This window comes from Gigantopelta aegis, chromosome 3 (assembly GCF_016097555.1).
Source record: "Gigantopelta aegis isolate Gae_Host chromosome 3, Gae_host_genome, whole genome shotgun sequence".
NCBI classification, from domain to species: domain Eukaryota; kingdom Metazoa; phylum Mollusca; class Gastropoda; order Neomphalida; family Peltospiridae; genus Gigantopelta; species Gigantopelta aegis.
The window spans coordinates 25271790-25295302 of NC_054701.1; the positions used below are offsets into that span (position 1 = coordinate 25271790).

General features: G+C 39.1%; 1 protein-coding gene across 3 annotated transcripts in view; it reads left to right on the plus strand.

The window, feature by feature from the left end:
• The first annotated feature begins 779 nt into the window (after positions 1 to 779).
• The window catches only part of LOC121389472 (neurogenic locus notch homolog protein 1-like), a 44448-nt gene continuing 21714 nt past the window's right edge, over positions 780 to 23513 (plus strand). For 2 of the 3 annotated variants that reach the window (XM_041521120.1, XM_041521127.1), the window contains exons 1-7: positions 780 to 1023; positions 4134 to 4234; positions 8958 to 9131; positions 17729 to 17819; positions 18508 to 18662; positions 21601 to 21701; positions 22580 to 22659. In XM_041521120.1, coding sequence (XP_041377054.1) covers positions 930 to 1023; positions 4134 to 4234; positions 8958 to 9131; positions 17729 to 17819; positions 18508 to 18662; positions 21601 to 21701; positions 22580 to 22659 — 796 coding nt within the window. In that variant the 5' untranslated portion in view covers positions 780 to 929. The remainder of the gene's footprint in view (positions 1024 to 4133; positions 4235 to 8957; positions 9132 to 17728; positions 17820 to 18507; positions 18663 to 21600; positions 21702 to 22579; positions 22660 to 23513) is intronic. The other variant, XM_041521135.1, reaches the window with a different exon arrangement.

Consider the following 23513-nt stretch of genomic DNA (forward strand, 5'->3'; position numbering starts at 1 on the left):
TTATGGATTCATAAATTGCAATAAGGTATGTATTGAAGCTTCTATGTAAATTTATGTAAATTTATGTAAATTGATATGCAAGGTTGATCATTACAACGTTGACAGACACGTGTTGACAGGTGATAGAGAAACACGTTGATCGAAGCTGGCAAAAGTATACTTTTATTGCATTAATTCAGAGTTTTTTTCAATAAAAGTGTTATCGACCAGTGTTATACATATATTCACATGTTGAGAGCGCACGACGACACGTCTAGTCTCATAGCGATCTAGCAGCGGAATGACGTTAACTGCATTGTGGCCAAAAAAGGGGGTTTGGTATGTGTGTGTGTTAGTGTCTGTGTGTGTGTGTGTGTGTGTGTGTGTGTGTGTGTGTGTGTGGGGATGGGGTGTGTGTGTATGGGTGAGTGTGTGCGTGCGTGTGTGTGTGTGCACGCGCGCGCGTATGTGTGTGTTTTGTGTTTGTGTGTCTGTGCGTGTGTGTGTGTGAGAGAGAGAGAGAGAGAGAGAGACAGAGAGAGAGAGAGAGAGAGAGAGAGAGAGAGAGAGAGAGAGAGAGAGAGAGAGAGAGAGAGAGAGAGAGAGAGAGCGCGTACCCAGACACGCGAACGTGTTTGTATGCGTAACGACACGTACGTGTAACTATTTGAATTTGTGACGCAATTGTTTCTCAATGTTTGCCTTTATTTTGTTAGTGAGTATACACCATTCGTGCGTGTAATAATAATAATAATTGTATGGACACAATCAGGAGCATTACGGAAAAGTTAGCCGTACGTCATTTCCGAAGTTAGTTGACGCTAATGCCTTTTACATTGAGGCCAGATTTCGCAATATGCAAATTATGTTCATTATTGCGATTCTCGCTTAGTATTTAACGACGATTTCGAGTGGCTATTATTGGTTGTTGGCCACAGGAGAAGTTCACGATGGAAAACTTGCTGAAGACAGCTGTCATTGTTTTGTGTCTGTGCTGTCTGGTGTTTGCCGAACCACCTCCCGAACTGAATAAGGCAGAGCCAGGTAAGTTGTTAGCTTGGAAATGAGTGTTTGTTGAGCGACATTTTAGCATTGGTTTAAAGGAAAAGCCCCACGGAAGGCATCTAAACCAGTCTAGGGGGACGTTCTTTGTACATCAATCGTGGTGCACTGGCTGGATCGAGAAATAACGCTTTATCAGTGGGCTACGTTCCCACCCCTCTCCGATTAATAAGACCTTTTTAACGATAAAATAATTACACTTGAAATAAATGTTATTGTTTATAACGTCAGCGTCTTTTTATCCAGCGTGTTTGTGACCATCCTAATGTTTGCATCTTCACAAAGCAGCGCTCGAAACGGCCTATGGCCAGGTCGCCAAATGCGACTAATGTCCCGTTTGGGCGACTTATAAATATTAAAAAATAAAGGCGTTAGTCGCCCAAATAATATTATTTGGGCGATCTTCTTTAGAGCTATATGAGCCACTATTAATATTTGTATTGCATATATTTATTCCACTTTAAAATCTTGCTCGTGGTTCATGGTTCGCGTACCTTAATTTGCCAACATCCATTATTATTTTTTGGGGCCACCATATGTTTTGGCGAGTTTCGAGCCCTGAGTACTATCCTGTACTAACTACTGCAGTTTACGAAATCAGTAGTATACGGAATGGTACACTGTATTTGTTTTTAGTACGTACCAAATTGTTGGGAGAATAAATATAGTTTCAACTAATACAAGCATTAGGACGACGAGAAACGCATTGGCTGTATATTGTAAACAGGAAAATACCTTGCATTTGTAATGGTAGTCGTCAGACCGTGAACGACAGACCCCTTGGTACTAATGGGACACGTATGCTATCCACTAGCCTATGATTAATACATCAATGTACTCTAGCGGTGTCATTAAACAAAACAACGTTTTAACTTACAATAGCAGTAAATACTTGACAGTCTCTTTATCTTACGGTTGCAGTCTGTTACTTCGATTGTTGATTTCTGGTTGTTTTGTGTGTGTGTGTGTGTGTGTGTGTGTGTGTGTGTGTGTGTTCTTGGTTCTTAGAATGTTTATAAAGCCAAAATTATAAATTGATTACTACATTTGCATCCAATTTGTTTTTGATGAGTGCGGGCGTGAAATTTTATTTTATATTTTATATTTCAGGACATTGAAAATACCTCACATAAAAAAAAAAAAAACCCAAAAAACCCCAACAACAAACAAAAACAAACAACAAATAAATAAAACAAAAACAAACAATATAAAATAAATAAGTGCCGTACGTGTAAGAACTGACATCGCACTATGTTTAACACCCAATAGCTGTAATCATTCATTCATTCATTCATTCATTCATTTATGCGTTCAGCCAGACAGTAGAAAAACGTTCGCTAAACAGTAGACTGGTTCATGCGCTACACGTTAAACCGAATGATGACGGTGAGAACCAGTCAAATTGATCTCGAACGTTATCGCTCGCTGTCAATGAATGCGGGACAGGTCGCACCGCGATCACGAATCAACATCAGAAAACAAACAGCACACTACTTTGCGACTTGTTCAGTTTTTTCTCAAGGTGTTCTTTGTCGTGTAAACGTGTCAAAGGTTACTTCAAATATAATTCTAAACACGTGTCTATCACGTTTTCAGGTAATTTCCAAACCGAAAACTCGAGAAATACTGGTGTGCAACCATATGTAACTGAAACGTCTAAGTTGTCAATTAACAAAATGTATACGCGGATAACCTTCCACCTCTTACTAAAGCAAGACCTGGACAGACACTCAGCCCCACAGCCGTTACTGTGATTTTCTTCCATTACCTGATGGTCACACTATATGTATAGGGTGGGGATTTTAAAAATAAATCAATAAATCAATAAAAATGATGTGGGTATGTTGGTTTTTCTCGTTTTTTTTTTTTTTTTTTTTCTTTCTTTTTTCCGTTTGTATTTCTTTTTTTCTACAAGTAACTGATTATTTTGTACGTGTCTAAAAGAAACTTCAACTTTGTGCATACATAACCAAAAGTTAAACAGTTAAACTTTGTTTTGTTGAACGACACCACTAGAGCGCATTGATTCACTGATCATCGGCTATTTGGATATCAACATTTGGTAATTATGACATATAGTCTTAGAAAGGAAACCCGCTGTAATTTTCTATTTTTAGCATGGCATCTTTTGTATGCATGGTGTCACAGGCAATGGGTATTTTTGGCGGTATTAAAGTTTGGCAGTCGCCCTTTAACTCAAGAAAAGACGCTAAAAAAACTCGAATGTAAGCTTTCGTTTGATATTAGGTGGAATGGGTCGCAGGATCGATCGACTTTTACGTCAAAGGTCGTGGTATATAATGTCCTGCCTTTTGGAAAATAAATGTATAATATATCCATCGCTGTTAGTTTTTTTTTCGGTAGGAGCAGCCCAAGTGAAGGCAACGGCTTCTCTCTGTCTCTCGTTTTGTCCACCAACTGTTGAAATAACCAAATCTTGAATATTGTCATAGTTTTAAAAGGGTTGAAATGTCGTTAAGCAAATACTCCTTTCCTTTGTTTAATTTAAAATTACAGAAGTAAACAAAAACAAACGCACACACTCAAACACGCAAGCGCGCACATACACATACACACACACAATTACAGATATAGAGAGACAAAGACAGACACAGAAACAGACAGACAGTCAGGGAGATTGATAGAGAGAGACACAGAGAGGGAGGGAGAGAGAGAGAGAGAGAGAGAGAGAGAGAGAGAGAGAGAGAGAGAGAGAGAGAGAGAGAGAGAGAGAGAGAGAGAGAGAGAGACCGAAACAGAAAGGTAGAGACAGAAATACAGAGCCAGATGTAGAGACAGAGAGAGAGAGAGAGAGAGAGAGAGAGAGAGAGAGAGAGAGAGAGAGAGAGAGAGAGAGAGAGAGAGAGAGAGAGAGACACACAGACAGACAGACACAGAAAACAGAGAGACAGTAGAGAGAGACAGACAGAGACAGAAAGACAGAGCCAGATGGAGAGAGAGAGAGAGAGAGAGAGAGAGAGAGAGAGAGAGAGAGAGAGAGAGAGAGAGAGAGAGAGAGAGAGAGAGAGAGAGCGAGAACAATGGTCAATAATATAATTTCTATATAAATTTTGTTTTCTTCATTTTGTTAGAATTAATCGAGGATGGAGTGGTAAACGAGGACAACAAACTTGGCATTAAGCCAAATGAATCCCCAAAAGGCGAGAATGATCGACGACGACGTGAAATCGATGTAAGTGTTAAAACAGTCTTAAAGGTCCTATGTCAAAGTTGAAACTACAATATTTTATTTTTACATTTATTTGTAACACATAACTACAAATTAATCAACGCCACGCATATGTTTTATAATTAACTCAATAATAATATATGTTTTAAAGTCTTGCACTGGACGACAAGAGGGGTTTCCCGAATAAGCGTTGGCTAAATATAGCATGGTCACCATCTTTGTTTCTTTGTCACTTGTCTGTAAAGAATTGTGGACAAAATATTAGTGTGTTGAATATGTACACATAAAACAATGACGTCATTAGTGAATGCGTTTGACACATTATGAAGTTTCCCCTCTAAAACATTTTTTTTTCTACTAATAAATGGAATTATTTAATTGTATTTTTTTATAGGCATATAGCTTAAGGTATAAACTTTATGTTTCGAAGCAAAAATTCATTAATATTGAAGTACCTTTCTTTCCCCCATTTCATTTTTTTCCCACTGGGATGCCTTTTTGACGAGTTGGTCTATTTGCCCTTTTCCCCATAGTCCCCCCTAAAAATATTTCCTGGATCTGCCCCTGATTTAACATAATACTCCATCCCATTCCTAAGCGTATTGTCGTACCGTCACAGATGTAGTCAAATGGATTTGCCTTTTTTTCGCACGAATGCTCCTTATTAGCTGTAAAACTCATAAAATGTTAACGGCATGAATATTCGTGGATGAAAACCAAATAACCCCGTCGAATGGTTTGATCGCCGTGCTGCCAGTGGATATACTCACTTCATGGTTAATCAAAATGCAGTTTCTGCTTCACACCATGTGTTACGTTTGATATTTCAGGACATTGGTAATATATGTTTACTTTATGGGTAATACATGCGTAGCTATATTGGAACTGTTACGTTGCTGATTGACAACTGCCTTTGACACTCTGTATCAGACTGATCGTGTACTGAGAGACATAAATAACGCAATGTGTATTTCAGTCATATTTTCTTACTGAAATATAAAATCCGTTTGAAAAAAAACACACACAAAAAAACAAGTGTTGGTTATTTTTAACAATAAAACATAATTTCTTAAGCATTACTTATTTTGGCATTTTGGAAAAAGACAGACAGGCACAAAAACCCGGTTTCTTTTGTATGAAGACAAGTGCAAGCAACACGTAAAATTAAAGAAAGAAATGTTTTATTTAACGACGCACTCAACACATTTTATTTACGGTTATATGGCATCAGACAAATGGTTAAGAACCACACAGATATTGAGAGAGGAAACCCGCTGTCGCCACGTCATAGGCTACTCTTTTCGATCAGAAGCAAGGGATCTTTTGTATGCACCATCCCACAGACAGGGTAGTACATACCACGGCCTTTGCTATACCAAACGTGGTGCACTGGCTGGGACGAGAAATAGCCCAGTGGGTCCACTGACGGTGATCGATCCCACACCGACCGCGCATCGAGCGAGCAAGCAACATGTGTGCAAAAACGATTTCCGCATGCAGTAAACGCCAATAAATGCATTTTATTCTGAAAACAAATCCCTTTACAGTTGTCACCAATATGTCATTTGTCAACATACTTTATATATTTAATATGACATTTCTATAAGAAAATATTCCGATACATGCACATTGCCTCTCAATATATAATACATTTAATAAACATACGGACTCAGTGGCGAGATAGTTAAGCCATCGTACTATGAGCTATGTAATATGTTTATGTTATGATTCATAGGAACCATCATGTTTTAAAGCTGACCGGCGGAAAAGGTATAGACAATACAGAACATACAAATATTGAAGAAATCCAGTTATTACATTGCCTATGGGTGGTATCGCCTTTGGTACATACAAGGCTTTCAGTATTCAAGTTCCGGGCTTAATAACGTACAATATCACTTTGGAGGAGATTTTTATACGAAATTAGACCTAGCACTTTTTATTAAGAAGTTAAAAATATTCATACTGTAATAAGGGGCGGGATTTAGCTCAGTCGGTTGAGTGCTCGCTTGAGGTGCTTGCGTCGCAGGATCGAACAATCTCGGTGGATCCATTCAACTGATTGGGTTTTTTCTCGTTCCAACCAGTGTACCACAACTGGCCAGAGACCGTGGTATGTGCTTTCCTGTCTGTAGGAAAGTGAGCGGGTTTCCTCTGATGGCTACATGTCAGAATTACAAAATATTTGACATTCAATAGCCGGGGTGGGGGGCGGAACGTAGCCCAGTGGTAAAGTGTTCGCTTGATGCGCGGTCGGTCTAGGATCGATCCCCGTCGGTGGACCCGTTGGGCTATTTCTCGTTCCAGTTAGTGCTCCACAACTGGTGTAACAAAGGCCGTGTTATTTCCTTCCTTCCTTTCAATAGCCGATGATGAATTAATCATGCAATGTGCTCTTTTGGTGTTGTTAAACAAAACAAACTTCAAACTGTAATAAAGAAAGTAAGTTTAAAAAAACACAAGAAAAAACAAAACAAAACAAAGTAAGTTAGATTAGTAAATGACTACACGTCTTGGAGTGACCACTTTAGTCATTAGATAAGCGTACAAGACGAGGGACCAGTGTGTGTGTGTGTGTGGTGTGTGTGTGTGTGTGTGTGTGTGTGTGTGTGTGTGAGAGAGAAAAACAATCTTCGCATTCGGGCAAAAATGATGTTGAAGTTCAGACAAAAAGAGCTGGGCAGAAAACTTTCACTGTGTATTTCCATCATGTAATGCATGCAAAAATGCGTAGTGGTTCGTTTGGAACCTTATATATAGTAGTTTGGTAGTAATTCAAATATAAACAAATAAAACATTGTTATCCAGATTCGGGCATTTTCGTTTTAATTCGGGCAAAAATCATCCTGCGCTCCTATAAAAATGGAAGCCTGTAAACGCACGTAATGAAAAGTTACTAATTCGCTTTTCAACGGGTGGAGGTGGAGGGAGCAACGCATATTAAAACGAACCTCAGTTTAACAATTGAGGCGAGTCCTCTATGGTTATAACTGGTTATAACTGGTTACAACTGATTTCCTGTTTTACGTAAATAGCACTTGGAAATCTACTGACATTACATTACAGTTTTTAAATCATCGAATCAATTATGTAAAACAATTATATATTGGATTGATTATTTTGTAAGATTTTAAAATCTTAAATAAATATAAACACAGTGAATTATGATACACGTATGTACACGTATGTATTTGCAAGTAGACCCGTGATAATATTTTCTTTAATTGTAATTTTCTTTTAAAATCTGCTGTTGTAAAACTGTCTTCATTTGAACAGTAAAATGTATGATATCATGTTTAATAACACAGTGGAGATTCCTATTTTAAAAAAAGGTTTATCCGAATTTAAGCACCCAAGCTTGAATACAGTGAAGTTTCCCATTTTCAAACCCAATGTCTTCATTTCCAAAAACACCCACAAACAAAAAACACCACCACCCCCCAAAAAAAAACCCACACACACACACATAAATTTCGCTCGTCCCAGTTTTACTCTCCAGCCTGCTAAACTTTCTGGTCACACGTCACATGCCTGCTTTGTTTAATAGTGCTGTATATTTAACCAATAAATTGCGACTAACATTCATAGTTATGACACAGAATATATACAAACTGTAGGCGTATTTGTGACTTGTAGTAATAGACGATGCTACAAGATAAGACGGCGAGATTTCATCTTTAAAGTTTATTACCTCAGCGGGCACTCATAACCGGAGAAAACAAATCACTCATAAATTATATCAGGCATTGGTTTAACTGGTCATTTGATTGGGTAGCTCATTTCACAGCGCCCAATGAACGGACACGTACCAAATTTGATGCAACATTCGTTGTTCTTGCCCTCTGGACTGAATTAGTGAGCTTTCGCACGGTGCTAGATAAATCTGTCTGATCCCAGGGCTACACGATTTCTAAATACGCATGGCAAATTAATAGTTTCAATTTCATATTTATGGTTTAGTAATTTTTATGTTGTTGCACAATGTGGACTACATGTTTCTTCATATGATTAAAGTAGTTTGTAGGTGAAGTGTTTATAAATCGTTCTAGAATAAACAAACCTTAGCTTACAAAGTTATTGTTGTGAGACTGTAATTAAATGGGCAAGAAACACAATCAATCACCGTTGTGAGTTGTAGATACGTCAGCTCCAACCCTCGGAACTAAATGTGACGTAGCAGTTAACCTGAAACTGATTGCTTTGTGACGAACAAGTGAACTGCAACAGTAATAAGTTTCAGTTGTAAACATTTTTCAATTTTGTCTAAACGTGGTATATAGGATCTGCAAGAAACATAATACTACAATCATGTCCGTTAGATACCATTTATTTTACAACTCGTTTTCTAAAACTATCAAACACTCGTCCGCCCCTTAAATGCGTTTTGAAACAACTCATTGTTGGATAGATGGTACATCCTATTGAATTACCAGGACACTTCAGCTGGTAACAAACATAATAATAATATACTGGTCTGTAACTAAAATTTAAACATTATACACTCAGAAATATATTTCACACGACTAGGTGTGAAAATATGACCATTTCAGGTTAAAAAAAACAAAAAACAACAAACATCACAACAACTTTTAGATAGAAATATAAGCTAGTGATTTAAATAAAGGCGCTCCAACCTGGACGCCAAAGCCATACCATACAACGTAATAAGCACGGCCGAAATTGATTGCTCTATGACGTACACGTACAACTTGTCTTGTGTTTCCAGAGATCGACCTGTGAGCAGAAGTATCTGGACCTGTACGAAAACCACACCATGTGTCTTGTGGACGTCGGCGTCTCCAACTCGGTGTTGTCAGACGCAGAAAAAACGGCCATCGTGAAGCAACACAACGACTACCGCAAAGGCGTGCAGCCTACTGCCACCAACATACTCAAGCTGGTAAAACAATACGCACACAATAATACACAGACAATAGGGGGAAAAAACAACAACACACAACACATACACCCACATCCACCACCATCCCACGCACCCCCACACATACACTCATATACGCACACGCACACACACACACACACGCACACACACACACGCACACGCACACACGCACACACACACACGCACACACACACACACACGCACACACACACACACACAAAACATTTTGGCCGCAATGCAGGGTCCGAGGACATACTAACGTACGCACGTATACACACACACACACACACACACACACTCTCTCTCTCTCTCTCTCTCTCTCTCTCTCTCTCTCTCTCTCTCTCTCTCTCTCTCTCTCTCTCTCTCTCTCTCTCTCTCTCAGGACCCCTGTCTGCTCACAACGAAACAGTTCTAACACATACTTGGCAGAGAATCCACACATGACCCCTGTCTGCTCACAACGAAACAGTTCTAACACATACTTGGCAGAGAATCCAAGGGCGGATGCAGGTTGGAGTTTGCCGATCTCTTCAAGGGAGCAAACGCTGTAATGTGTGTGTGTGTGTGTGGGGGGGGGGGGGGGGGGGGTGTTGTCCCGGAGTATACTTCTCATAAATTGATGAAATAAAGGTGCCTAGATGCGCGTTTTCAGGGCAAGTATGTAGGGTTGTTTATTTTGGATGGTGAATTTAAAAAATAATAATACTAATTTAAAAAAGGGCCACCTTAAATGGTTATAGTCACGATACCTGTCCACCATTGTGAATCCCATTGTTACAAATCGGGCAGGTCATTAAGAGTGTGAGGAGACGTGTGCACTCTGTATTCCGTCATTCGTACTCGTGGTGGACACCACACTAAATACAATTGGCTCTATCACCACACTAGTGTATGTATCCTCAGGATATTTAAAGTTAGTTCCGTCAATTTACTTAGCGCACCCTCCCATAAAACCGGCTGGCTACGGGCCTGTCCTGCCTGATATTTTCAGCAATATGTGTGTCATTCCATCCAGCCTCCGTGCTGTAATGGTTAAGCCATCGAACTTAAGGCTGGTAGGTACTGTGTTCGCACCCCGTGGGTATATGTAAGGCCACTATATCAACTTCTTTCTCACTAACCACTAACAACTAACCACTAACAACTAACAACAAACTACTAACCACTAACCACTAACAACTAACCACTAACCCACTTTCCTGGACAGAAGCTGAGGTGTGTGCCTAGGACAGCGTGCTTGAACCTTAATTGGATATAAGCCGGACAATAAGTATAAACAAACCTACATGGAACAAACATCCAGTAGTTCACATCCCATGGATATACGGAATCCTTAGAAAAGTAGGTCAGTTAGTACTCACTGAATAAAGAAAATTTATTTCTTAAATGTGCGACCGATATAATTTTAAGGCTTCTCGACAGTTTTTAACACAAGTTTCCGTTCCGATATTTGAACAAGAAACAGTAATGTTACTCCATTTAATAATAGAAATAGAACAAAGAGAACAGTATTGCGTGATGTTTAACCTTCGTTGAGGTATATATTTATAGCATGTTAAACTAATGGCACGTAGACAAGATTCATTTACATATTCATGAGTTCTGATGGTCAATAATGTTTAAAATTGTAGGTCAGGAATATTCAACGCTCATAACACAGTTTTCTGGTGTTCTACAGTATAATAATAGCTGAATGTTCTTTAACTGTTACCACATTAATATTATTATAACTATTACCACATCCACCATACTTTAACGATTTTCACATCCACATGACTTTAACTATTACCACATCCACATTAATTAACTATCACCACATCAACATTACTTTATCTATTACCACATTCACATTACTTTAACTATTACCACATCCACATGACTTTAACTATTACCATATCCGCATTAATTTAACAATTACCACACACACACACACACACACACACACACACACACACACACATACATATATATATATATATATAACTTACCACATTTATATTATTTTAACCATTATCACATTCACCTTGCTTTAACTATTACCACATCCATATTACTTTAACCATTACCACATCTACATTACTTTAACTATTACCACATTCACCTTACTTTAACTATTACCACATCCACATTACTTTAACTATTACCACATCCACATTACTTTAACTCTTACCACATCCACATTACTTTAACTATTACCACATCCACATTACTTTAACTATTTCTATATTAATTATTTTACTTCTCGTGAAGGGGCGGAATATAGCCCAGTGGTATAGCGCTTGCATGAAGTACAATGTGTGAATCGCCCTCAGTGTTTCCCTATCCTATATCAAACGCAGTGGTATGTACTGTCTGGATGCGTATAAAAAAACCTTTGGTGGTTTATTGGTAGAAGTTGCCGATATGGCAGCCAGTGGTTTCTTCCTCTTCCTTTTTCCTTTGTGTGAAGTATACTTTATCTGCCATCTAAGTCAAGAAAAAAAAACAAGAAGAAAAAATAAACATTCCCTATTACAGAACTCAAATTGCTGGTAGCTTTTCTATTCTTTGGGATAAGCGTATGAGACGGGGGAGGGGGCAGGAGGTAGGGGCAACTGCCCCCTCCCCCCTCAGTGCTGGTGCAAAATCTCGAATTCGGGAAAAAAGTATACCAATATTCGGGCAAAATGTGCTAACCTGAGACCATTTTACCATATATTTCCATCATTCTACCATCAAAATTAGTTGTAATCCATGTAAAATGTGTAGAGATTCGTTTGCAACCCTGTATAGCTGTTAGGTGCTAATGCTAATATGATTAAATGTTGTTATGCAGATTCGGGCATTTTCGTTTATAGTCCACCAGGTCAGGGGGTCAACCGGTACCAGAGAGCTGACCAAGGTTTTTTTGTATCGTTAAAAGGTATACATCCCTGGAAGTCATCTCTGCCTGATAGCAAGCTGGAAGTAGTAGCTTAAGTGTTGTATGCCACTGTGACCCCCCCCCCCCCTCGCCAAAATAACGACAACACCAATTCGCACTAAATGCACCCCCTTCCCACCCAAAATCCCTCCCTGCTTATTCAGTGATATAAAATGAACTGTGTATTGTAATTAAGGTAAGAATTGCATACATTAATATATTAAGGGGACATACATAAAGTATGCCCAGGGGTGAGGGAAGTGGGATGGGGGTGGTTTTTGGATATGATGTGCAAAGACATTACAGGGGAGACGAGATTACTTACAAAGTACCCACCTAAAAATAAACTAATATGTTGTAAAGTAAGGTTTGCTGTGCTTGCCCGGTATTCAGTAGCTGCTGTTATGGATGCTCAACAATATAACTGAGGTGTAAGGATACACAGCTGAAGGGTCCACGTGAAGAACCTACGATGTAACGGTTACAGTAACCCAATGCAATAAAATATATAATTATGGTAGGCCATTAACTGTTGTTGGTAAAAACTCCTTGTTAAAGTATAAATATTTCACAATTTCATTACTAGAGTTGCAAACTTTAAAAATCAATTATCTTAAAATACGAAAAGAGTGGCATCGTATGTTATTCCCGTGGACCCTTCAAATATGTATTTGAAGCACTCTTGCATTTGGCATGGAGAGGTTTCCTGACATGGATGCTAGAACATCATTAAAATCACGTTGCCACAATTAGAGCAGGTCATTAGAGACACCCATGATGAACTACACCAGATGTCTTCAGAAATACTATGGCTTAACAGCTGAATCATCTTCTCTATTACTTCTCAAAGTATATCATTTTCTGAGAACGGCCAAATGGGGCACTCTCTGCCTTCTGTGTTAGCTACATGGACATGGTATGACACATTGTACTGAGACGAGCATCGCGAGAAGGTGATTGGAACCTACATATGGCTTCAGTACGTCACACATCCCATAGTGCTTACCTACGACAGATTGATCTATGCACGTTATTTGAGTGCATATTAATCAGAGATGTCTCAGCGATTACTAGTCATTTCGTACCAAAGTCATTTCGTACCATAGTTTATGGTCATTTCGTACCATAGTCATTTCGTACCATAGTCGTTTCGTACCATAGTCGTTTCGTACCATAGTGCTTTGGTTATTTCGTACCACAGTCATTTCGTACCATAGTGGTTTCGTACTCGGTATCTTATTTTTGTCATGGTATGCCACTTCTTATTTTTATTGTTGACGAATAAACGTTGACGTGTAAACATACCTTGCAAAGTGAGCAAAGGTTTAAATGAACATAATGTATGTATATTGCCACTGATGATCATTTTATATGATACGAGACTCACCCCCCCCCCCCCCCCCCCCATCTTATAATGATGAACGGAAACGTTTGAAGATAAAAGTAATAAAAGTAATATATTATCTTTTTCTTGTTATTTGTTTGTTTGTTTCTTAATTTCTTAAGGGTGGGGCTTCAATATAGCTGCATTAGCCTAATGTTTATTTTTTAAATCAGTAATTCGACATTTTACTATCTATCAGTCAACTAAGTTGCACAATAAATTATTGAGGTACGAAATGACCAAGTCACGAAATGACCAAACAACTATGGTACGAAATGACCAGGGTACGAAATGACGGGTACAAAATGGTAAAATTGGGTACGAAATGTCTATGGTACGAATTGACTGGTTACCGTCTCAGCTACCAAGAAATTATCCCGATGTTCACAAAAGTTTTATCGAAGGTGCATTCTCTGTCCAGATAGGACCGTCAAATCCATGTGGGAAAATACCAGTTTATCAGACATGTGGAGAAACTGTAGCTAAGGACACCAAAACACCATGCTGAACCTGCCAATTTAGTCTGAAATAGTGCCAGTAAGTCGGTACTACCTGACTGCTGAATATTAGAGTGGATATATTAGAATGTTTCGTGATATGCTGGGCTTGAGCAAGAGTGATCTTCATCACGCAGAAGTGAGCAATCGGTGTATATAGAAAGATGAGCAACCAGTTGCATCAATATTGGGTGTCATAGATGATTTTGTGAGTCTTTTCTAAGAATCAGTTGATTTACAAAACATCTTTAATGCTACTCTAACTCCAAAGGACATTGCTGATGACATATCTAGGGCTCAAATACTAGAAGAGCTATATAAAACATTCAAGGTACAGCGTCTTGACAGTGATCCTCCAACAGTAACATACCATGACCCTCTCCCAAAAGCTATGTTAAAACATTCACCCATACCAATAAAGGAACACAAATCAAGACAAATGATTAGACAATGATGCTCAAATCAACAACAACCTTGTTTGCTACTTTGATCCTAATGGCACAGACACGAGATACTGACATGAGAGATGAGAGAAGTTCTCGAATATCCTCTTGGCCCTGTTACCTGGTCTAGCTAATGCTGATGGGATGTTACGCAAGACCAGCAAATCTGTTCTGGCGAAGACCCTGCAGAAGAATGCAGCACTGGCAGAAACAATTCCAAGACACTCAGCTTGCATAGTTGATGGAATGTCGCGTGTGAATAAAATAAAAGGAGAACGCAAAACCTTGTTCATAGCACTCCATGAAGCATTAGCTGCAAATAGTGAACGCATTGACATCACGTTTGGCATATACCGGGATACTTCTACCAAAGGCTTGGACAGGCAAATGCGAGGTCAAAATGGTGACCTTCAATACAAGAATATCACATCCAGACAAACAGTAGTCCAGTGGCGAAAGTTTCTTGTGAGCACTCGAAACAAAACAAACTTCATTAACTGCATTACTAGTGATCGGATCCAACCAGAAAATGCCAGCAAGTTAAATGGTAAAACACTATGTCACATGTTGTGAGCAGTGCCATCAAATCACAGAAGCTGGTTTGTGTGGTTGTTCCTGAACTGCAGTCAAGTCAACAAGAAGCAGACCCCAGAATTCTATTCCATGTATCTCATGCAGCAGCAGAATGCTTCCAGGCAGTTGTGATAGTCTGAGATGACACCGACGTCTTAGTGCTCTGTCTCGCTTTCAAAACAGACATAACTTTCACCCTCTATATGAAATGCAGAACAACAACTAGAGTTAGGTATATTGACATTGACAACATAGCGATGGTACTAGGGAGTTCTGTTTGAAAAGCACTCTTAGGCATGCACACATTCACAGGCTGTGACAGTGTCAGTACATTTGCTAGACGTGGGAAGATCAATGCCCTGAATCTCATTATGGCAGATCCTTTAATCCAGTCTTCATTCGAGCAACTGGGTGTAGAATGAAACTTAAAAGCTGGTATGTTCTATAAAATGGAAGCCTTTTCACGTCGTTTAGGTCTCACTACACAGTTCACTTCCGGATGAGAGTTCATTCATCACTATAGTTCCTAATTGTGACACATGTTGTGGTTCACATATTAACTTCTAGGAATTGGGAAATAATTAAAACAATATGTGAGATTAATGGTAAGCCTTCTGGCTGTATTTTGCCATGTTATTTTGTAATATTGTGCATAGGCATTTTGGGACATGGGTGTATAGCGCAAGAGACAGCCGGAGTGAATCGGTTAATGAATCACTTGTTCGGACAGGTACTACAGCCAGATGTGGTCAAATAACAAATAGCAAAACAACTGAGACGGAAATGTTCTCAATTTTGGAGTGAAAATAAATGCTTACATAATGTATGTTCACAATGGTGTACGTTGTTAGTGCCAACGAGAACCCGTTCTATCGGCAATCTTTATTTGAAGCTGGGCAATTTAACATGGATTTCAATGGCAGATGACATCTGTGTCGTGAGACCGTATACGAACCTAAGTCAACAACAACATCCGGCAACAAATTTCAACACCTGGTATTATTGGCGAAGAAGTGGCAGATTGATCCTCACCAACTTCCATCATGTCATGATGCTTTGCGAACACATACCATGCAAGCTACATGCAAGCATTAAGAAACTATCTGGAGGAGGAGTTTAAAAGCCAACGCCAACGTTCCAACACCACATGGTAAAGGATGGAGAGTCGGTGCAACTGGGGAGAAACAGCTCTTGGGAATTAACTGGGTCAATCGGGCACCCACTTCCGAGACTCTTCTTACTATGATGGCCTGTAAATGCTCGAGGTCTTGTCTTCTGCCTAACTGCACATGTCTATCAAATGACTTGAAATGTTTTACAAAATACAAAACTGTAGTAACCAACACTGGTGATGAGTGTCGTTAAACATTCATTCATTCACTGGTGATGAAGACATCGATGCACAGGATGATCTTATTGCATAAACACATTCACAAACATCATGAATATTCATGTATATTTAGTAAATGTAGGTTAAGTCCGTTTTCTGTTATCAAAGGCATATTTCTGCACAAGTGAGTGTCAGAAGGTATTTTGGTAAAATCGCTTTTAGCCAGCTCAGCTATAGGACAACTGCCACTTCTTAGGGTATCCGTTTACAGGATGTTATAAATATACTTCTTGTACTGACTGACAAGTTGAATACATTATTTTATTTTTAAAATATAATTATTTAGTAAATTAAACAGAATCTTCAAACTATAAGGTTAGTTGAATGCAGAATCACACACACACACACACACGCACGCACGCACATAAAACCTACCCACTCAAACACCCAACCACCCGCTGGAGCGCACGCGCGAGTGTGTGTGTGTGTGTGTGTGTGGTGTGTGTGTGTGGCATACTGCATTCAACTAACCTTATAGTTTGATGATTCTGTTTTAACACACACACACACACACATACACACACACACACACACACACACACACACATATATATACACATACAAACTGAGTAGTTATATTTAAAGATCATTCAACAAGTAGATTGTTTTCGTTATTTTGATGGAGGGGGGGGGGGGGTTCAACATGGCGTACAACACTTAAGCTACTATATTCAGCTTGCTATTAGGCAGAAATGAACTCCTGGGATGTATACCTTTCCAACGATACCAAAAAACCTTGGTCAGCTCTTTGGTACCGGTTGGCTAAAATTTCAGTCTGACCTGATGGACTATTAATTCGGACAAACGCCAACCTGCACCCCTCCCCCCCCCCCCCCCCCCCCCCTTTACAAAAATGGGAGTTCGTACGCCTTTGTTCTTTAGTGGTAGCATAATTATATTAAAAGTGGCGTCAGATGTGTATATTGCATCGAGGCAGCTCACAAAATCCGTTGATAGCGAAATAATACACGTTTAGTGATTCTGTACTTGTTAAAGTTATGGCATAAACTCACGGGTGTTATGCATGGTTATTGAACACTTTCGATGTTTTCGTTTTTATTGACAGTCCCGAGTCAAAACATCAAAAGTGTGCAACCCCCCCAAAAAAACAAACAAACAACAACAACAACAACAACAAAAACCCCAAAAAAAACCCCACAAAATACCATGCATATCACTCGTTAGTCTATGCGTTAACTGACCCTATTAGCATGACGCGCTAACGAAGTTTGGGTCAGTGAGAGGTGGGGTTTAAATAGTATACAGTTGTAACACAGATTTATTGCACCCATTTTGTTAATGGGAAAACAACCGTAATGTGGTACAGCTATGTTTGTATTTTCATACGTACTCGTTGTTCCATGATGGTAAGACGGGAATGCAGCTTTAATATTTTTTTGTCTTCTAGATTTGGGATGACGACATCGCAATAGTAGCAGCCAAGTGGGCGAGGCAGTGTGTGAGAGGTCATGACGGGGGCACGGCACACGCCGTTCCAGGTGCACTTTCGTTGTGTTTTATCATACAGTTATGTAGGGGTGGGGTGTAGCTCGGTGATACAGAGATCGTATGGGGGGATAAGTCGTAGTATTGACGATAGTCTATAGAGTCAGAATTTCTCACCGTCTCAGCCAATGTCATACGACTGGTACATCGACGGCATGGTATGTATGTACTGTCTTCTGTGAGAAGTGCATATAAAAGATATCTTATTGATTTGTCGGTTGGGATAGGAATAACGTGTGGCAGCAGTCCCCCCCCCCCCCCTCATTATCTTTATCTCGCTATCTCCCCCTCTCTCCCCCCTCTCTCCTCTCTCCTCTCTCTCTCTCTCTCTCTCTCTCTCTCTCTCTCTCTCTCTCTCTCTCTCTCTCTCTCTCTCTGTGTGTGTGTGTGTGTGTGTGTGTGTGTTTCTCTGTCTCTGTCTGTCTCTCTTTCTCATTATCTCTCTATCCCCTCTTTATCTCTCTCGCCCTCTCTCTCTCTCTCTGTCTCTCTCTCTCTCTCTCTCTCTCTCCTCTCTCTCTCTCTCTCTCTCTCTCTCTCTCTCTCTCTCTCTCTCTCTCTCTCTCTCTCTCTCTCTCTCTCTCTCTCTCTCTTTCTCTCTCATTAGTATCTGTATCTCTTTATCTCCTCCTTATCTCTCTCAGTTCTAAATAGTAACTGTTCTTAATGTTGTTCATGCAGAATTACCAAAGGTTTACATCGGTCAGAACGCAGCATACGGGTTCTACAGCTACGAGGCCGCCATCAAAGCCTGGTATGACGAGGTAGCCGACTATAAGTTCGGCGTTGGAAGAGTAGGTGCTGATGTAACCAAGAAGGTCGGCCATTACACGCAGGCTAGTATTGTTTTATATGACTTAACAACATTACTGAGATGATAGGTCATTACACGGAGGCTAGTATTGTTTTATATGACTTAACAACATTACTGAGATGATAGGCCATTACACGGAGGCTAGTATTGTTTTATATGACTTAACAACATTACTGAGATGATAGGTCATTACACGCAGGCTAGTATTGTTGATATGATTTAACAACATTACTGAGATGATAGGTCATTACACGCAGGCTAGTATTGTTTAATATGACTTAACAGTATTACTGAGAAGATAGGCCATTACACGCAGGCTAGTATTGTTTAATATGACTTAACAGTATTACCGAGAAGATAGGCCATTACACGCAGGCTAGTATTGTTTAATATGACTTAACAACATTACTGAGATGATAGGTCATTACACGCAGGCTAGTATTGTTTAATATGACTTAACAGTATTACTGAGAAGATAGGTCATTGCACACAGGCTAGTATTGTTTAATATGACTTAACAGTATTACTGAGAAGATAGGCCATTACACGCAGGCTGGTATTGTTTAATATGACTTAACAGTATTACTGAGAAGATAAGCCATTACACGCAGGCTAGTATTGTTTTATATGACTTAACAACATTACTGAGAAGATAGGCCATTACACGCAAGCTAGTATTGTTGATATGATTTAACAACATTACTGAGAAGATAGTCCATTACACTCAGGCTAGTATTGTTTTATATGAATTAAAAACATTACTGAGATGATAGGTCATTACACACAGGCTAGTATTGTTTTATATGAATTAACAACATTACAGAGAAGATAGGCCATTAAACACAGGCTAGTATTATTTAGTATGACTTAAGTTCAATTCAATTAACAACATTACTGAGATGATAGGTCATTACACACAGGCTAGTATTAGTCAATATGACTCAATACTATTTCTGAGAAGATAGGTCATTACACACAGACTAGTATTGTTCAATATGACTTAATAGTATTACTGAGAAGATAAGCTATTACACACAGGCTGGTATTGTTTAATATGACTTAATAGTATTACTGAGGAGATAGGCCATTACATACAGGCTAGTATTGCTCAATATGACTTAATAATATTACTGAGAAGATAGGCCATTACACGCAGGCTAGTATTGTTCAATATGACTTAACAGTATTACTGAGAAGATAGGCCATTACACGCAGGCTAGTATTGTTCAATATGACTTAACAGTATTACTGAGAAGATAGGCCATTACACGCAGGCTAGTATTGTTCAATATGACTTAACAGTATTACTGAGAAGATAGGCCATTACACACAGGCTAGTATTGTTCAATATGACTTAACAGTATTATTGAGAAGATAGGCCATTACACACAGGCTAGTATTGTTTAATATGACTTAATAATATTACTGAGAAGACAGGCCGTTACACACAGGCTAATATTGCTTAATATAACTTAATTATTACTACTGAGAAGATAAGCCTTTACACATAGGCTAGATTTGCTTAAAATGACTTAATATTATTACAAAGAAGATAGGCCATTACATACAGGCTAGTATTGTTTAGTATGACTTAATAGTATTACCCAGAAGATAGGTCATCAAACAAAGGCTGGAACTGTTTAAATGTGACTTATTGCTGAGAAGATAGGTAATTATACAATTGATAGATCAGCCATTGTTTTAACTTACTTTGACTTGTTATGACTTACTGGTATTATTGTGTAGCTAGGACATTATAAAAGAATGGTATAGTGTGATATGAACGTATCATGAAGTTCAACATCTAAACGAGTCAGTGCACTTCGTGATGCAAGCAAAGTGTTTGTAAGGTAGTTTCTAAATTGTTTTATTTTTTATTTTATTAATAACAATATTTATCAAATTGTTCAAATTTCATGTATGTAAAGTTTCTTTAGGACGTCCGTATATTTCTGAGAAGGTCGGCCATTACACACGAGCTAGTATTATTTTAATATGACTTATTATTAACAAGATCGGGAATAACACACTGGCTATTATTGTTTTAAAGGGACTGTCCTGAGTTTGCAGCCATTGTAAGGTGTTTGCGATAACAGAGCCTTGTTGGCGACTACTATTTCAGACTAAATACATTTTCATGTTTAGAATACCAGTGTCTGTATATCGAATGTGTTTGCGATCGTATACTAATGTTTGTAGCACTCAGATTTTACTTGAAAGGGACATTCCTGAGTTTGTTGCATTGTAATATGTTTCTGACTAATAAAATAGTTCTACGATTAAAGTTACATATTAAATACATTTACTTGTTTAGAATATCAATATCTGTATATTCAATGTGTTTCTGGTCGTCTCAATATTTGTAAGAAGTCCACATTGGATTTTGTCTTCAAATAATTTCGTACGTACCAAAAAAAATATTTTAAAGAAATAAAATAAAATTTAATCTAGAACGATATTCGAACGATCAGAAAGACGTTTAATATACAGCAACTAATATGTTATGCAGAAATATATATTAGATATGTAATTACAATCGTTAAACATTCTCTGTTAGTCGATAACATCTTAACAATTGCAGCAAACTCAGGAATGTCCCTTTAATTCGTGATATATATGTTTTTCGTACGTACGATATTATTGGAAGTTAAAATCCAGTTTGGGATACTACAAGCATTAGGACAACAACAAACACTTTGTAAATACAGACACTGATATTCTAAATAAAAAAAATGTATTTAATTTGTATGTTACGTCATCGAAAAGGCTCTATTGGTCACACAATGGTTGTAAACTCAGGACTGTCCCTTTAATATGATTTTTTCCTAAGAAGATAGGTCATTACACATAAGTTAGTATTGCTTTATTATGATTTATTATTCATTGAAACTCAACGTGAAACTTAACTATGATATTTATTTATTTACTTATTTATTTATTTATATTTTTATTTCTAATAGGTTGTTTCGGCAGTCGCTACACGAATTGGCTGTGGATCGGCATATTGCGAAAACAGTGAATACGCCAGTAAAATACATCATATATGTAACTATGCCGTAGGGTAAGTAACCCACCTCGGCGGTGTAGTGGTTCAGCCATCGGACTTGAGGCTGGTGGCCTCGGTGTTGGATTTGCACCCCGGTAACAGCTTCCACCCAGGGCATCTCAGTTGATAGTTGTAAGACCACTACACCTCCTCCCCCCCCCCCCCCCTCTCCTCTCTCTCTCTCTCTCCCTCTCTCTCTCTCTCTCTCTCTCTCTCTCTCTCTCTCTCTCTCTCTCTCTCTCTCTCTCTCTCTCTCTCTCTCTCTCTCGCTACCTTTTTCTGGTAGTAGCAAGATATCTTTTATATGCACCATACATGATAACACATACCACGACCTTTGATATACAAAACGTGGTGTACTGACGAGAAATACCCCAAATGGGCCCACCGGCGGGGATCGACCCCTACTCATTAAGTCTCGCTCTGGGTGGAAGTCAGTACAAGGATGCGAACTCAGTACCTACCAGCCTTAAGTCCAATAGTTTAACCACTACACCACCGCGGCCGGTAAAAATAACTTGGTCAAGTAATCCGCGTCACTCCTACATCAGTGTTCAGGAGTCCAAGCGCACTGGTATCACTCGTTTTCTATCATATCACATTAACTTAACTTTAGGCGCAAAAACCAGTTCAGCGAGTGACCGCGATCGCTTTGCCTCATCATGTAAAAGATCTGGTGTGATACCATGATTAAAATTTATATCTGAGGACAGAATATTTGCTAAACTATTTATGGGTTACGCAAAAAACCCCAAACAAAAACCCCAAAACAAACCCAACCCAACCAAACAACTAATTTAGAGATCAGTTACCGGAAACAGATTTTTTGCGTAATCCATAAATGTTTTAGACGCCTGACGACAGCGCTACTTTTTGTGCTTTTGTTTTTGCAGACAGAGTTCCATACAATACCCGTACATAAGTGGCACCAGCGCTGCAGCATGTCCCAACAAGCGCTCTGGCAACCTATGTGGTAAGTAATGCTAGGATCAGACTGCCAACCGCCAGTAGAAAGCTGGCCAACTCGACGGTTTCATTGTAACTTCTCCAACTCCCGACTTGCGACGGGTGTGCTCATAATAACAACTAATTAGTTATACGACGAGAATAGAGTTGCAACAGCGCTCAGGCTAGCAACTGGACAGTCGTAGAAGTCGTCACAGCAGAAAGTTGGCCAACTTTCTGCTGGCAGTTGGTAGTCTAAGCCTAGCATTTCTACTTTCACGACGAAGATGGCAAACTCGACGGTTGCGTTGTAATTTCGCCAACTCGCCAACTCCCGACTTACGACGGATGTGCCCAGAATAATGCTAGAAAGACATCATGCGATAAATCTGGCTTGCGCTTTGATTCAAATAAAGACATTTGCACGTGCTCCTCGTTGTCACCGCGACAACCAATTGACATGCGAGAATCGAGAAACGATTTCCACGAAGACACTGACAGTAGATTAGTTGGTGCTATTATAAACGAGCGGATACCATTATATTTGAAACCTTTTATGTTTCCATCCTGCATCCACATCCTCAAGCCCCCCCCCCCCCCCCCCCCCCCCCCCCGTCCACTCAACATATATATATATATATATATATATATATATATATATATATATATATTATACAAACCAGTTTATATTTGGTTTATTTGCCTTATTTGTTCCTAATGCAGCAAGGGATCTTTTATATGCACTTTCCCACAGACAGGAAATCACATACGACGGCCTTTGAACAATCGTGGTGCACTGGTTGGAACGAGAGAAAAACCTGATCAGTTGAATGGATCCACTGAGGTAATTTGATCCTGATATGCAAGCACCTCAGGCGAACA